The sequence below is a fragment of the Emydura macquarii genome, unplaced genomic scaffold, assembly GCF_026122565.2.
Source record: "Emydura macquarii macquarii isolate MOO-44397 ecotype Brisbane River unplaced genomic scaffold, CSIRO-AGI_Emac_v2 contig_2636, whole genome shotgun sequence".
Lineage (NCBI taxonomy): Eukaryota > Metazoa > Chordata > Testudines > Chelidae > Emydura > Emydura macquarii.
The window spans coordinates 37,071,973-37,089,593 of NW_027132773.1; the positions used below are offsets into that span (position 1 = coordinate 37,071,973).

Below are 17,621 nucleotides of genomic sequence, written 5' to 3' on the forward strand. Positions count from 1 at the left end.
GATAGGGCAGCACTGCCTCAAGTGACAGCACAGCCCTCACACCCACAGAAGGGCCCTAACTGGCAGTGGGATCCTTGCACACATCCCGATGCCCTCCACCTCTAAGCACCAGTGGGGCTCTCCCCCCACTGAGTCTGCCCCAGGCAGCTCAGCCATGTAAGGTGAGGCCTTAGAACAGGATGGCAAGACTTGCACTGGGCGGGGCCAGCTGCAGCCGCCACTCACCCAGCCCCATTGTGAGGTGACAGTTGGGGGCGGGGCATGGTCAGGCAGGGCCTATAGGGAGCAGCAGAGGGCTCCTCTCTGGCCTAGGGAGTGCTAGCCAGCCTGTGGTTTATGTGAAGGCTGCTCAAGCTGGGGGCGTTCCTTGCAGGCCTCATTGTCTGTCTCTCTCCTCCCCTTGCTTGCTGCTCTTTCTCTCCAGAAAATGGCTGGTTTCCAGATGAATCTCAGCCCACTGCTGGAGCCTCTTGGCTTCATGAAGGTCCTTGAGTGGGTGAGTCTGTGGTGGGGTGGAGAAGGGAGGGGAACTGGGGGGTTGGTTTCTCTTAGAGCAGCTGAGAAGTAAGAGAGGGAAAGGCCCAGAGCTCTCACCTCAGGGCTCTGAGTTCCCCCTGTAGGCTTCCACTTCCCCTGTTGGCTGGGCTTGTAGGGAACAGCAGCCCCTTCCATGGGGTGTAGGGATTTGGATGAGGCCCACTGCTTTCAGGTGTGGGCTTGGGTGTGGCTTGCCTGGCTCACCAAGGTGGCAGTGCCTCGAACAGCTTGCCAAGTCTCTCATTTTCCTCCTAAAGTATTTTCAGCACAAAGAAAATAACTTCTTGGCTGGTGTATGTGCGAGAGCTGTGCCTGCTTCACTCATTTGAAGGGGACTATGTATTGCTCTGCCATCAGCTGGATTTGTGCCACTGGGGGGTCCCTACGGTGGGGGTTCTGTTGGGGAGGGGTGAGATTTTTGGTGGGTCTATGTTTGTTTGGTGGAGTGGGGAAGGGAAAACAAGAAGTCCCGAGCAAGATCTATGTGGAAACTCTGTGTCCTGTAAGTGGAGGTTATGGGCCTGGGGATATTTTTTTTGTTGTTGTTTTGGTTGGTTTGTCTTTGGGCAGTGGGAGGTGAGGAGGTGAATGTTAATAAATAATGTTCAAGCACCTGTAGCTTCCACTTACTTTAATTTGGAGTTGTGGGGGTCTGGCATCTTTGAAAAACAGGCCCTGTTTCTCTCAGTAATTGCCCAAGTATCTTGCTATTTCACTGACACAAACTACCAAAAGCAGTGAAAGGTTTAAAAAAAAATTCTGTTTTGAAAGCAGACTTCTTCGCTATGTGTTACCAATACCTTGGCTTATTAAAACTAAAATGTAAAAACTTATTTTCTTTGCTAGTTGTTTTCTTTAAAGTTGGTGAGTGCAGAAAAGTAAAATAAGGACTATTAGTTTTCACTTTTGGGTTAAAGTTGGTTTCATTTTTTAATTTAGGCTCTAGGGGAGTGCTTAAATCCAAACTGCCTCTCTTTGATGTGAAAAGAAAGCAATTCTGGTGCAAGTTCACTCTGCTATTTGTAGAAAAATGCTGTAGCAATGATAATGCTTGTTTGTATCGGAACTTAGTTGATCAAGTGTTAGTACACTAAATCTTATTTAGCAATTTGAAATAATTTAATACAAATATTGTGAATAAATGGTGTCTTCATCCCATTATTGACTGTCCTAGATTTCATACAGAGTCTCAGTGTACTAATATATTGTTTCCATTTCTATAGATTTTTTCCATCTTTGTTTTTGCCACCTGTGGCGGTTATAAAGGTGAAACTACAATTTTAGTTTCTTGCAAAGGTATTGTGAACAAAACTATTACAGCTGCTTTTGCTTATCCATTCAGGTGAGCCTATTCTCTTACTCTTGTATTGTCATCACCACTGCCCATTACTTTTACTGGGTTCACTTGTTTCCTTCATATTATAGTAGGTATCTACTTTTTTAAAATGCATATCTTATGCTAATTTAAACATCCTGCGATGTCCGGTCTGCTTTTGTGAAGTCATAGCACTAACTACTGAAAGCATTTTTTGTCTCCTCTCTCTGAAAATTACATGGATGGGACAAGAAATTATATTGCTAAATTGATATATACACCTTACTGATGACTCTCATGAGCTGAAAGCATGTACTTTAGTGGTGTATGAATCATTAGAATGATCTCTAAACTTTTTAAAAAAAGTTTAATCTTTCATGGCATCTTCATTTCATCTTAGTACTAAAGCATTGCTGATCCTCTGAGCAGGATATTAAGAGGATTCTAAAATCTCTAACATGCTTTCTACTAATTCTAACTCCATCGAAGATTGCAGTTTAGACTCCACCCCGCCCCTTTAGCTATAGCATTTTGCTTAAGGACTGAATGGGAAAGCTCACTTGGCATTATGTGCACCAGCAGCTGATTCCTACATGAATATTTTCAATTAAGCTTGGTAGTTGCCCATAACAAATTGCAGGAAAAGCAGAACAATATTTCTGTAGGAATAGAAGAGGGAATCCCAGCCAAATATAAGCAGGAAGGATAGGAGAGCAATAGGGAAGGAAGAAGAGTGAAGCTTCCTCGTCTTTCCCAGGATGTTCCTAATAAATTTAGGCCTCAATCCTGTAGCAGCCTATGGGATTGGAGCTTTAACAGATGCTGCCTACTAGTGAAGGCTAGTATAAAAGATGCAAAACTGCCCCAAATCAAGGTCCAGAGGTGGCATCCCTTTGAGGGGGCAGATCTTTTGTGCTGTCCACTCAGTAACCCCAGAGAGTTGAGTTGAATCTCTCAGCAGAGTTGTTGGGAGCCTAAACATTTGTATTTATCTACAGCTAATGATGTAGCCCTATGGCTGGCAAGCTCTGATCTATCTGTTTTAGCTTAGGCTGTCACTCTTCAATTAAATACAGTTAAATTAAGTTTGTTTCCAAAACTGAGTGGCTTAAACTTCAACTTTCAGGTTCTGGGTCAATCTTCATTTGTAACTTGTATTAAATAGTGTAGTATATTTTGCTGCAAAATCTAAGGTGTGTGTGTGTGTGTGTGTGTTTGGAGAGAGTATTATGAGACTTGATTTGCTAGTCAGTTTATTCATTTAAAGAATATTTTATGCAGTAGGAGTGTTTAAGGCATTGTGCTCATAAAACACTAAGATGCTGAGGTCTTGCTATGAAAAATCCACTTTTTCCCCCCACTCCAGGTTGAATACAGTTGTGTTTAGTGCACCAGATCCAACACGATGCAGTGGCACTTGGACTGACTTTCACCTTGTAGGCAACTTCTCCTCTTCTGCACAGTTCTTTGTTACTTTTGCAGTCTTGGTATTCCTTTACTGTATTGCTGCCCTTGTGCTTTATGTTGGGTACATGCACCTGTACCGGAACACTGGCAAAATCCCACTGATTGTAAGTAACTAATACTAAGCTATTTTAGTCTTATATTTCCTTTCAGTGCTTTTAAAACAGACTTCCACTCAGCACAGGCATATTTAAGTAATCACTAAACTTAAATTGTCACATTGTGGTACAGGGTGGAATGGCTTAAAATCACTTGGGTTTTTTTTGCTTATTTAAAAAAAAAATCAAGTTGCTTCTTTGTAAAATTAAGTTGAAAACTGTTGTCACTGCATTTTTAGATTAAAAATATAAATTAACTAAATTATAAGTAGTATGGAATTTTTTAAATGCTATTTACTGGAAGGGGTTCTTTGTTACACTTACACTTAAAGCCACTATAAGCAAAAAGGAAAACCAAAAATTAAGGCACGAATCCTGCAAACTCTTTAACTGGTATAACTTTACTCACATGAGTTCTACTGACTTCAGTTGGTCTGCTCATGCTAAAGCTAAGTAGTGCATAAGTGTTGGACTTATCCCCTGATATTACCATATTTATTAACTTTTTGTAGTGGCAGAAAATATTACTTCAAAACAAAATTGCCTCAGTGGTAGCAATAAAAAGTTACTTTCAATAAAACAATGACGCTATTGTGAATTTGGTACACAAACAGGCAAACAAAAAGAGGAGCCTAACATTTGGCTTGTAAAGAGTTATTTTGAGGGGGGTTGGTTGTTTTGATGGGTGGGTGGGTTGGTTGGTTGGGTGGGGAGGGGGTGATCGATGTTTTTTGTTTTAATGCACCTAAGTAACTTAGTAACACAAGTCGCAATGACTTCAAACTGCAAAACTGGACGAAGGAGTGTAGCCTGGTCAAAGCATTTCAGATTTCTTAACTTGTGGAAAGTTCAATATGTTAGAAGGAGTGTTGGCTGCAGACCATCCTTATTGCTTATCAATCTTGTGTCTATGTTTATCACAATAAGGACATTCGTGTGGCCCTAGGCTTATCTGTTTCAGCACAGATAAGTACTTGAAGTGTGAAACTTCTTAGTACAAAAACCTCTGATTTGAAATTCTGCAAAACTTCTGCTCTACCTTTTTCTCTCTCCCATTTTATAGTCTTAAATTGCTAAAGAACTAACAGGTAAATAAAAAAATCTGATTGAAAAAATTAAGCCAATTTTAGTTTAAAATTATCCTCCTTTATTATTATCCTTCGTTGACTGAGATCCTCTGACTAGTCAGCTGTAATCAGGAATGGGTATTTAAATACTTTAACAGATTGGGAACTTTACTACAAGTATGGTTCACAGAAAATAGGCATTCCTATTGATTACTGCAGATTAAATTACTAGAAATATAGGGCCTAGATTCTGCAGTTGGATCTACAATGGTGGCTGTGTGGAGTCAATGAGACTTTGTCTGGTCCCCAAAGTTTGCATGTACAATGTGATTGCAAAATGTAGGCTTAAGTCTGTAGTGTGAAATACTTTTGTGCGAAGGTTAGTGATGGTCATCTGATCGTCCCATTCCTTACAGAGTGGTTATAATCAGTCTTGTTTTGGGAACTTGCTGCTTAAAATAGCAAATCTAGTAAAGTATTAATTTTTAGTTTAAAGGGACATAATCACCTTAAATCTCATTTAAATATGAAAATATTTCACCTATTAGTGTTAAACACCTAAGATTACAGAAAAATATATTTTGTGCAACTTGACAGCTCTCTGAATGTGATCAGTTCTCCAGTTTCCTCTGGGCAGGTTTTTCACACAGCAATGAGAGACATGCCTTTTAAAAAAAATTAGCAGTAAGATTTAGGGGGTCAGGTATGCTACCTGAAACTACTTCTAATTTTAATTGAATGTCTGTGTTCTAAATTTTACAACCCAAACTTAAGGACACTAAACTTAATATAGTCACAGTTAAGGTACCATTTGGAAAAACTGGTGAAAAATGAAAGTCTCCCTGGCCACTGAGTTCTGTATGTAAAGAAAGGTCTTGTGGCTAAGGGCCAAACTAGAAAGGGCTATGCTAGTAGAGTTAAAATGGCAAACCTCCCCACCTACTTCCATATGTGGATGCAATTTTAACAGTATAAAAGTACTTTACTTTCACTTACCAAAATGAAATAAGCTATATCTGTATAAGACACTTTTTAAACCCGTAAGATCGTGCTAGTGCTTATACCAGTGCATTAGTGTTTAAAAAAATTATACCCCTAACTGACATTCTGGTATAACTCTTTTAGTGGATCAGGCTTGGGACTTGGCCTGGAACCGAGATACCAGCTTTCGGTAGACTTTCTGTGTGACTTTAGGCAAGTCATTTAGTATTTCTCTCCCTGCCTCATGGGGATTTTGTGAAGATAGTCACTAATGTACAGACATTTTTTGACTAGTTTAGAGTCTACAGATTGGATGACTAAAAACTTCAGCACTTTGAACAAACAGTAGAATGTAATTTTTCAATTCTCTGTGTACCAAGAGAAAATTAATATTAAAACATCAATGCTGTGTTCTCCAGCACAATTTGATTCCCCTGAGTTTCTGTGCCCATCCTGAAGGGAGTGTGGGAGGGCAACATTTAGGGTAAGGATCAGACTATGAACCGTGTCTATCATTCTGCCTATGTTTTAAACACCTACTTTTTGGGAGTGTAGGCCTTCAAATTAGAGAGAAGTGGACTCATCCTGGCTGAATGGTGTTGATGAATTGTATAGTCAATTGCTTGACCGCACTTTAGTTCATTATTTCATTATGATATATGCTTAAGAGACCAAATAAGCAGTGTCAGTCAGGTTTATTAGTATGGTACAGGAAAAATGTTCTGTACAACACCAGTCTCCTAAGAGCAGTTCCATGCAGCAATGTTATGTTCACCTTATGCAGAAGGTGTACTCCCCAAATTACCCATTTTAGCTGGTATTATTTATGACTTTACAAGTTACACATTTCTTTACACAGCACTAGAATCCAATCCATCAATTTGTTCCAGTTCCCTAACTTGATGTTTTGTTCCTTCCTTATCTTTGTTTTAGATATTAGCATTTCAGGCACTGATCTGTGAAGGTACTTCCCTAGCTTGCACTAAGACACAGAATAAATGTATCTTGATTTTTGACAAGTTTCCTGTCTGCGTATTCCAAATGCTTGCTTCAACAAATGCGAGGTGTTATGGGATACTTAGCATAAACTGGCTATAACTTAATCCTGTTCATTTATGCTATGTTACTGTTACCATATTTGTACTTAATATTATTGGTGCTTAATGCATACTAATATAGATGGTGTGGATAATAAACACTATATTTATATATCTTTATATGCTAGCCAGCATATTTTAGTCAACAAGTGCTAGATTGGATGCTTATAACCTTTTTAGTACAGAGGCAGTGTAGACCGTTCTGCGGTCAATTACGATACCAATTCTGCAACTTGTATTGTGTTCACAAAGGAAACTGGTACCTGAGACTGCCTAACTAACTTAACTTGATACATGTGTACAGGTAAATAAATAGCTTCTGACCTGAAGAAGAGATCTGTTTAGCTTGAAAGTTTGTCTTTCACCAACAGAAGTTGGTCCACATAAAAAGATATTACCTCACACACTTTGTGTCTCTAATAGCTACGTATATCAATGTTGTGTTTCAACTTTAAGCCTAATAAATGATTTCACTTTTCCCTTAACTGGTAAGTGTTTTTAATTCTGTTGTAGAAGTGGTAATTGACTGACAGTTGTCTTTTGGTATAGGACTTGGTTATCACTGTCATGGCTGCTTTTCTGTGGCTGGTCAGCGCTTCAGCCTGGGCTAAGGCACTTACTGATATAAAAATATCCACTGGTCCCAGCATTGTTCGGGAAATTGCATCTTGCAAACTACCAGGATCAACTTGTTTGTTTGTCTCCGTTACTAGCATGGGAACTCTGAATGTGTCTGTGGTATGTATGTCAAGACTTCTAGCATCCTTACCTTGTTTATATTGCACCTGAACTTACAATACCCACTTGATGATATTCTGTGTGGTGCCCGTATTTGGCTTTACTGAAACTCCATCATGGATTATCAGTTATGCATGATATTCATTCAAGGCAAAGCACTAACCAAAGTAATAAAAATGTTTCCCTCTTAAAACTGTGCTCAGCAAATCTGTGTAATTTAACTTGCAGAAATATGGCTTTCAAAGCCATTGGGAATGTCTCTTAAGCTTCCACATTACTTCTCTCCATGGTCACTCCTAGTGAGTGCTTAGAAGCCTCCTAAGTGGATTTGTCTAGTAATTTCATGTTGGGTGTCTCCAGCAAGATAAACTTGATACTGCCTGACTTCTATATATTTTGGTGTTGAACCTGGTCTTTGTAATAACTGAGTTACAAACTTCTCCACAACACAAACAAAAGTCCAAAATAAAAGGATGATGGATAACAAGCTTCTCATCTTTTATTTCCCCCTTTACTAAAGAATAAGGATTGAGGCCAGTAGTACATTGGATTAAACTGTAAGAAGCTGGGTTCAAAAGGGATTTTATATTTACTCACTAGGCCAGTGGAGATCAGGCACGTGTTAAGAGATTAAGCATGTGCAGTTTCCATTCAGTGAATGGAGGAATTACATAATTCCTTGCATATGGGTGACAGTGGTCCTACATCTCTACAGTGAGGATGCTTGTTAGCTATACCTCCTATCACTGCTAACTCATGGGCAAATGGACCTGACTGTTAGCAGATCTCTGGAAAGAGGCTAAATTAGCTTAATATTCAAAGTACTTTATGGGTATAAATCTCTAAAAGAGTGTTGCAAGCCAACTAGTTGCCTGCTAGTTTCAAATTTGTGCTCTACAAAAGTTTAATAATCTTGCTATATATCATCTTTTTTTAAATCCCTAGGTTTTTGGATTACTTAACATGGTTCTCTGGGGAGGAAATGCTTGGTTTGTATACAAGGAGACCAGCTTGCATAACCCATCAAACACAACTCCCACAGGAATATAATTAGTAAGAAGATGGTACTTTCATAAAGAGCATCCATTCTGCATCCTAAGGCCAACAACTTGGAGTCACTGCAGTTATTTTTGTAGTAATGAATAGTTTAAACAAATTAGTGGGTAAATTTCTGCTTTGTACTTAAAGAATGTCTCTCAGAAATTTGGATGTAAATTTTCGTGTTTTATGCTTAAATATATTATGCCTCTGAAATGAGTGCAGTTTCTTCATTAAAAATAACAAATTGTTCAGACCTTCTGAAGTCTCTTGACAAATACTCCCTCGCCCCTTTTCAGGAAGGGGTTCTAGTTAGCATTTGTGAGAAGAAACTGATTTTGATTATATAACATGACTGACTTCTCAATTGAAAAGACTACTCTAATTTAGGATATTTGGAATTCCTCATTCAGAGGTTACTTTGCAATTACAAGCTTTCTAAAAACATTTGATCACCTCTGGTAGTATGATTCTGGCCTCATTCTGTAATTTTCTTTGTATATTATTATTATTATTAATAAGCATTGCATTTTATAGTGACTTTTTAGGGCAGAATCTAGCATACACTAGCTGCAAGCACAATGTTAGAGACTTATTGGGAGTTTACATGTTTGTTGTTCTTACTTCATGATTTGGGACAATCTCCAAACAAGTATAGTAAACCTGTAAGTCACACTTCTGTGACATAATTTAAGAATAGAAGAGTTAAGAAATTATATTGGGTGTGGGGCATTTTTGTTTAAGTGCATCTGATCTACAAAGCATTGTGGTAAGTTTGAGAGATACTGTGGATGCTAAAGCAGACCCCAGCAGTAATTTAGTGTTTTGATTCATGTAAATGAGTCCAAGCATAGCAATCGGAGGTGCATAGGACTGTTATCTATCTAGTAACACAACAGCTGGAGATGTCTATCTTACTAATATGTATAGGTCTTAATTAATGCTTGTTTAATTGTCTGTTTACTGGGATCAAGATTTGACAGTCTTCCCATGTGAAACTTACGTATTCATACACATCTGATTTACTGTTACCTTACTTATTTCTCCATGTAAATTGTCCAACAAACTTAATATGTAAACTGTTACTGGAGCTATTCAGTCTCAACAGCAAATATTCTTATAAACTTGCTTTCTTTCAAAGCCAGGATACGTGTAATAGTACATACATCTCTTGGTCTTGTGTTGTCTGTTTCCATCTGTGAAGATTTTTCCATACCAAAAAAAAAAGTTTAATGTTGCAAGAACAGTCTCTAATAAACATGGATTGCTGTAACTCAGTCTATGTATTCATTTCTCTTTCTTGTTTCTGTGAGCAGACTTTCCTTACAATTGCCCCTCAGCTGTGTAGAGGAGGAAGCTGCCTGATGGGAATGTAGGGGTAAGAGCAGGACTTTAGCTCTCTCTATCCACCCATACTGCCCTGTCCCACTTTAGCCTGGCTAATCAGGACACAGCATATGCAGAACAAACTGGGACAGGCTGGGTAAAGAAACAGGAAGACTGAGATTGGACTCTTGCCTTGTTCAGAGTATAGGATGGACCTAGTTTAGGGATGAACTTGAAGCACCCAGATACCATAGGGATAAACCAGCAGAGAAAAGCCCAGGAGGAAACCAGTAATTCTGTCTTCACAGGAGAATTTGAATAGGGTGCAGTAAATAAAGTATGTGATGCCCCACACCCCTCCTTAACAATGAGGATAGACCAAATATTGAATCAGTGCTCAGTGAGAGCCATCCATCCTGTGTACTGAAGGAGACAGGGGTCCTGTGGAAAAAATACTAAGTGATCATGAAATTCAAGACTATATCATAATACAGAAGCAGTAAGGGGCTGAATTAAAATTGGAGAAGTATCCTTAATTCTGGCATTTCCTAACTTTTAAGTGTGTGACTGCGTAGCCTTAATGTTCTTTTAGGCTAATGTTTTACCGTGTCATTTTGTGTGTAATATCTTAATAAAAGTTTCTTGTCTAAATTATAAGGCAGCAAGTGTCAGAACTAAAGTATAGGTAACATTTAATTCATACTATCAAAATGCTCCCTGCAGGGTGGAAATCATACTTTTTTAAAAAAAATATCCTAGAATGCCTCTCCTCATTAGATTGTGTATGTGTGGCGGAGGACAAGTTAGTCAGCCCTTGGCCTCTCCCTCCAGGGAGCTTGGGCTACCACACAAGTCTGCAAATACTGGTTCTGCTAAGTTACACCAGTGGAGTGTATTTCCTCCTGGGGTTTGGTCCTCACTGAGAGCATGGGTCTTTTAGCTGCGCACACACACACACTCTGATTGTAGATGCAGCAGTATCAGAAACTAAGAGACAACTTGAAGTAAGCCGCACCCACCTACTTCAGAGTCCATAAATTAAAAACAATGCTTTTAAATTTAATCTGGAAACAAAGCAGATGGTGGGGAATAAGCTCCCTTAGGTGAACAAGCTACTTCTTTCTGCTTCCGCTGGTGTTTGTGGGTGGTCTTGAACAATAGTACCGCATAGAGCATCTCACAGTAATCTAGTGTGGAGGTGATAGATCGTTCTGCTAATGTTCATGTCCAAAAGTTCTAACAATCTAGTTAAGTGTAGATAATAAAAGGTCACCTTGGTCACTCACTATCACTGTTACCTAGCTATTGCCATTGCATGTGGTGATTGCTGTTGATTTGTAAATAACTGCAAATTATGTGAAAATGTGTGTATTACGGTATACTTACACACTGACAGGTAGAGTATCTTGAAGTATCTTTATTAGAATTAAAAGCTCTCAGTCAAATATTTGATTATAAATATAAGTGGATAATATTTTAAATGCTTTAACTTCAGCTGTTCAACAAGCCAACGAGCTCTTGGGAGATACGATTTCTGTGCTTATTGGCTTCTCCTTCCTCCTTTCACCCCTTCCACAACTTAATTTTCCATTTGCTACATTTAATGTGTCAACAACTCCATTCTTCACAAGCCTGGCTCCATTCCCCTTCATTATTCACTCTCTTTGACATTTCACAGTTGAGAGTCCTGTCTAAACCACTTTATATATTGGAGAATGAGAATGAAAGGTTGGGCTGAGTGTAAAGGAAATCACTTTATCAACACATTTGTGGCTCTTTGATTCACTCAAAGAAAGTAATTCAATGTGCATAGTTATTTTCCTGAATAGAAGTATTTATTGGCTGCAGAAAAACCTAGTCAGACACTTCTCTACATCAAGCTGGCCCACATTTGAAGCATTCATGCACTCCTACAATCTAGTAACCTAAGCCAAGGGTTTGACTTTTTTTTTTTTTTTTTAAAGCAGTTCTTATTAGTTCAGGCTCACTGCCAAAGTTTAATTCTATCACCACCTTTTTTTATATACTTATTAAATGTTTGCAGGTTAAATATCCTTTTTCAACTTTTAACCCCAGACTAATGTTTGTATTTTGCATATATCTATATATTAAAATCTCCCTCAACAAAGCATAACACCAATACAAAAGTCTCCATGAATTTACCTTAAAAAGATTCCAAGGGGAACTTTTTTTAAACAAACGTTCCCCTGAAGTCTTTGCACTTTAAGCAGTGCAGCATTTTGCTGGTAAATGAGTTTCCTTTTATATTTTTTGCCTAAACTGATAGATAAATAATATAAATGATGAAAAGTGAATTCAATATTTTAAATGCTTTATTTTAAGATTTTATTTGTACGTAAGGAAATTTGTTTTCTTACATACATTTTTTTTTTTAACCGCAGCAGTGTCCCTGTAAATTTAATCCCTGACATTCACCCAGCAAGGGCCCAAACCTGCAAACACGTATACATGCACTTAATTTGAATATTGTGAGTAGTGCCATTGAAACAAATGGAAGTACTCATGATAATGCTAATCCTGGTCATAGTTGCAGGACTGGGTCACAAGGAAACAGGATTTATTAAATTAGTGCATGCAGCAGTGGCATTTTGGAACTAATCTGCAGGTGAAATTAACCTGAGTGTTGTCCTGTGTTGTTTCATTCACTGTAATGAAATATGGGAAAGAAACCTTGTGCAACTTTGTTTTAAAATGTTTTCCTAAATAGTCACTACTGTTTATTTTCAGTAGTACCCACCATTAGCCAGGTACTTTTCAAATATAAGAGAAGGCATGTTCCATGTTCTAAAGAGCTTGCATGCTAAAAGATGAACAGATAAAGGGTAGTGAAAAAGGCTACACTTATTTATTTTGGTAAAATAAATGGATTACCGCTAAGTGCTCACAACCTAGCCATAATTACTGGGTTATAACAAAGTGAAATAATAAATGTTCTTTTTGCCTCAAACAATAACTGCTAAATACAAATGCACATTTTCAAAGACTTCCTGGCACCAAGTAAATCAGCTGCCTACATTGCTTATTTTATTTTTAAGAAAACCAGTTCATTTTTAAACTAATTACTTCAGGACACAAGTTCTGTACAACTAAATGTCAGTAGGTCACAGCTCCCACAGATTTTGGCTCTGGACAGAAATGAGGACTGCTCAGTGTGACATCTATTCCAGATTAAATAAGGCAAGTTTTAACGGGCTCTTGTATAATAGGGGAAAGTGAGTCTGAGTCACCCTCTTCTTTGCTAGAATAAGCATCAGCTGCTTAGCCTTCCATGGCTTTCTGTTCCCTTGCAGAGGGGAGATGCACAACACTGTTTGCACTGGCTTCTCTGGTAGAGTCCTACAAATTGAAAAGGAGAAGGAATTCAAGGCATCATGCTGCAATAGCAGTTAACCTCTGCAGGGCTGCCTGATTGAAAAGGAACTGCCCTCATTTGCTCAGGTAGCTCACAAGGTGGTGGGAAGTCTGTCATTATTTTGCCTTTGAAGTGACATCACCTTTGTGCTGGCAGCTGTGAAATGCTTTTGTGTCTTGTTTATGCACTTGCAAAAAAGACCCTCCACTGGTTGAATAGCTTTTTTCTGACTGCACAAGAAGCACTGAAATTAATAGGAAATAGATAGAGGGCCGGGACAGAGCCTGATTCACTGTTTTCTTGAACCTTGTGTTGGTCACCTACCTCAGTGCAAAGTGAGCATAGAATCACAACAGCAGCATTTACACTTTCTCTGTACTGATGTAAATGACTGTACCAAGCACAGGGCAACTGCCAATTGCTCTCAATTTTTATGACTCATTTTGATTACATTTCATATTGTCATTGTAAATGGCTTTTCTTTTTGTTCAATTCTTTTAATACTATAATTTGCATCTGAGTCTCTAAAATTTCTTGTAATAGTTGCTGCTACTTTTTGTTATGAGCAAGGAAGATCTGCGGGATCATTTTAAACCACCACTGACCCCCTCCATAACTTCAAAAGCATACATTTCCTTCTGTTGTAAATCAGTAGAAACCACTCATTCAGCTGCTTTGCTAGGCCGATGCACCAGGCTGCAAGAAGATCATTTTGTCATTAAATATTAAGGGTCAGATCCTCAGCTGGTATCAATTGGCATGGGTCTTCAGATGCTGGATTGATGCCTGCTGATGATCTAGCCTCAAATCTTCTAGTTCAAGCAAAGCAAGGAACTGGGAGAGCAGTAAAGGGAACATACCAAGTAGCTGAAAAAAGACCACATTATCTGATGCTGTGTAGTGTATCCTTTATCTATACACTTGCTCTAAATAAGAGTTTTTCTTCAGAAACATGCTTATTAAACCTGGTGTTCTGGTTTGGCTCCACCTGAAGAGACGTTATGCATGGAACTCCCTGCCTAAGCAAATCTGATAACTCAGTGGGCTGAGCTGTACAAAAAGAGGCTATTATGACTTCCAGTTAAAATTGTCATGTTCTTGCACAAACATCTATTGGAACGTTGTACAACAGCAGCTACCCAGTTCAGAAGGGCCAGCATTGGCTTAGGGCATTGTACAGACATAAAGTTGTTAGTAGTGTCATTGGAATATGACATATTTGCACCATGAAAATGGCATGTTATTAAACTGCATGTCTCACTTTAATGCATATCAAGTTAGGTAATGAGGAGGAGTGTCCCTGAACAAAAATTAAAGTTCTGAGAGGAGATAAGGAAGCAACATACTAATAATGGATCCAATGTAGAACAACTCTGGGCAAGTTCAGACCTGAACTCATGATTTTTATGTTTCCAGTAGTGCCCACAATGTGATAGGCACTTTCAAGATACAGGTGACAGATGGTAGTCACATCACTGAATGCATTTCTGGAAGATGCTCATACCACAGTGATGGGTGTAGTATGAGAACCTGAATAGAATAAAATAGGTGGTATGGTCCCTTCCGTAGGGAGTTCACAGCCTTAAAACAGGCAGTTGAATAGCAGAGATTGGAGGGAAGGGATGCATGTGCAAGTAGAGAGATCAAGGTGGAGCTTGTTCCCATCTTGACAAAACAAGGTTAATTGTTTTTTACAGAGTTTCTCCAGAGGCAGCACACCAGTAGCGGTTAAGGAGGGACTTATATGCAGAGAAGTCAGGGGCTATCAGATTTGATCCGGCAGGGAGTTCTATGCATAATATCTCTGTAAGATGGAGCCAAACCAGAACACCAGGTTTAATAAACAAGTTTCTGAAGAAAAACTCTTATTCAGAGATAGTGTCTAGACAAAGGTTCATGTTCCTGCCACATCCCAGGCCCCTGGCACCTCTTAAGCACTGAGATGTAGTAGGTCTGTATCTCATTATGAACTTTATTGATCAGGGGCAAGAACTCTTTCTACCTATACAGGGAGATGGCTAGGTCCAACCCCTCAGCAGTATTATACCCCTGTTTCTAGATTATGCCAGAGCCCCTGCATAGGGATTGGCTCCACAGGTGGGGAGTGAAAAGGCCAGGGCAGTGCTGGAGGGGGACACAACATATTCCCTTCCCACAAAAGGAGGTTGCAGGGCAGCCTCACTGCCAAGGAGCTGGAAATGGGGGGATCTAGAGTTATGAAGGTACAAGAGTTTCCATACAGAAGACCCAGGCCTCCACCAAATTCCCTGAACCCTCTGCTTATTCTGCAGGGTCACCATGCAGGTAGGGAGCAAAGTATCCTCCTCCTATGAATTGATCTAGTGTTTGTACAGCTCCTGGCACAACAAGAGTCCTTGTCCATGACTGAGGAACCTAGGTATTATGAGAATACAAATAATAATAATAACTCCTGAGGGGAACGCCTATAAGGGCAGAAGATCATTGCTGTTGCTGTCCACCAACATATGATCCTTATTTACCTAATAAGGGAGAGGCAAGTATGAGCCAATAGTAGTTTTGTGCATTTAATCTTAATTTTTAAAATCTATGTACAACTTCACTGAAGCTGTCTGCTTTCTGGCATGTGTTCCCTGTGGCCTCTTCTAAAGCTAATTACTTCCTCAGCTGCAGGTAGTTACAGGGCCTCTGTAAACTGAGTGGGGTCTGCAGTGTTTTTTTTTCCATAGACCTTGAACTTAATGCTCCGTTGTCCACCACCACCTGCAGTGATTTACAGAGATGTAAAGTGGATGCAGTATGTTCCCAAATCAGTGGCAGAGTTATGTAGAATCAAGCTCCTTGTCTGTAATATGGCTGAAACCCTGCAAAATGATCTGCTGCGACAAAGAGTCAAAAGATACATAATCTGCCAGGCAACAAGGTAAGACCCTGCAGAATTAATTAAGGCTGAGTCCTTGCTGAAGGATGTGTGGCTGCTTCACTATTTTGCTGACTGGATAAGTTTATACTGTTAATTAGGGAGAAACTAGAATGCCTTAGTATTGGCCACCTCTGTTGTTGTTTCCTTTCTTGATTCAACAACAGCTTATGATCCTTCCATGACCCAGTAATGTCACTATGTTAATTCAGCCAGGGTGGTGTAGGAAGTCTCTGAGCATATACACCTTTGTTCCAGCTTGTCTGTCAGAATTCTAGCAGCAGCGGGGCCTGCTTAGAAGAGAAGTAGCTAGAAACCTGAAATATCAATTGCTTTAATTCCTGACTGGGGCAGATTCTCTCTGTGGTCCAGATTCTACAGGCCAAGAATAGGAGTGGGGACTATGGGGGAGTCAACTGTGGCACTTAGATTCTATGGTTCTTCTGGCCCTGAAATTTACTCTAACCTACACTAGCTATGAGTGATTCCCAAGGGAACTTCCACTAGGTGCAGATAGTCAGAGAGCATTACACTCAGGCCATTCCCTCTCTCTTTCCTAACACCTCCTGACAAGGTCCCTTCACAAGTGACTGGGAGAGCGGGGAGGTGTAGGAGCTGGTTTTGTTGGCTCTACATCTCCATCACACCGAAGGAGTCCTCAGCAAGGTAGTTGCAGCTAGTTAGTTCCCCAGCAGAGCAGAAAATCTGCCCCAGAGTGTTTTTTGTCTCTTTTTTATTTTGGGAGATTTATTAGGAATCTTATAGATTTCCCCCATATGCAACACTGTACCTTTAAAAATGTTGTCCATTTATGCCTCTTTGCAGGCTTTTTTGGGCCCTGCTAGCAAGCAAAAGATAAATATTATTGTATCTCGAAAATTTGAATCTCAGCAGAAACTAATCAATCAGCTCCTATCAGTAAAATCAAACATATTGGAGGAAACCCATCTGTGAAATGGGAAGCTTGCAATCGGATCCACTGGAATGATACAATACATTGCACCTGTTATCTTTTTCCAGCAGTGAGTCAAATTGAAATTGCTGAGCTTTTGTCATCTCTCATGCAAAGTTTTGAAAGAGGCATAGTTTGATCCCACTGAGGATGGTGTATGTGTAAGGGTCTATTAGCCCCTTACTGAAACTTAGTGGGTCTTTTTGGTTGGTATCTCTTGAGTAAGCGGGGACCCTGAAGCAGACACAGCCCCCAAGGCCAGTGGGAAGAGGCCAACTAAGGTCAGCATGATTGACAGGGTGGGCAGGCTAATGAGGGAGCCAGGAGGGTTGAGGGAGCCCCGCCATCCATGTGAGCTGGAGCTGCCTGCCTGAGCAGAGCTGGCCAGCTAAGGACAAAGCAGCCAGCAGCTGGGAGGCCAGAAGAGGAACACAGAAAGCTGGGCTGACCTGACCCAACCTGACCCAACTCACAGCAGCAGAACCAGAGGGGCATCCCAGAGAGCCAAGCTAAGCAGAGCAGGGCTCGGACTGGGGCTTGGGCTGGAGCCGTCTGGAGCCCGGTGTGATGAGCAACTGGGGAGAGTGAGAGAGACCTGGAGTGGGGACACTCTAGCCCTTGCCCTAAGGGACCACAGCAAGATTGGGCATTGAGCCCCAGGAATCCTGGGCCCAGCCATGTCGGGGTTACAGGGACACCACCACGCAGGAGAGTGGGAGGGGAGCCCTCGAGGTCA

The 17,621-nt window shown here is 40.0% G+C and overlaps 1 protein-coding gene across 1 annotated transcript; it reads left to right on the forward strand.

The window, feature by feature from the left end:
• The first annotated feature begins 272 nt into the window (after window positions 1-272).
• Window positions 273-9,608, forward strand: SYPL1 (synaptophysin like 1). The gene is made up of 5 exons (XM_067563996.1): window positions 273-496; window positions 1,761-1,879; window positions 3,219-3,423; window positions 7,109-7,297; window positions 8,243-9,608. The coding sequence occupies exons 1-5, from the start codon at window positions 428-430 to the stop codon at window positions 8,345-8,347; spliced, it is 687 nt and encodes a 228-aa protein (XP_067420097.1). The 5' UTR covers window positions 273-427; the 3' UTR covers window positions 8,348-9,608.
• Window positions 9,609-17,621: the final 8,013 nt, after the last annotated feature.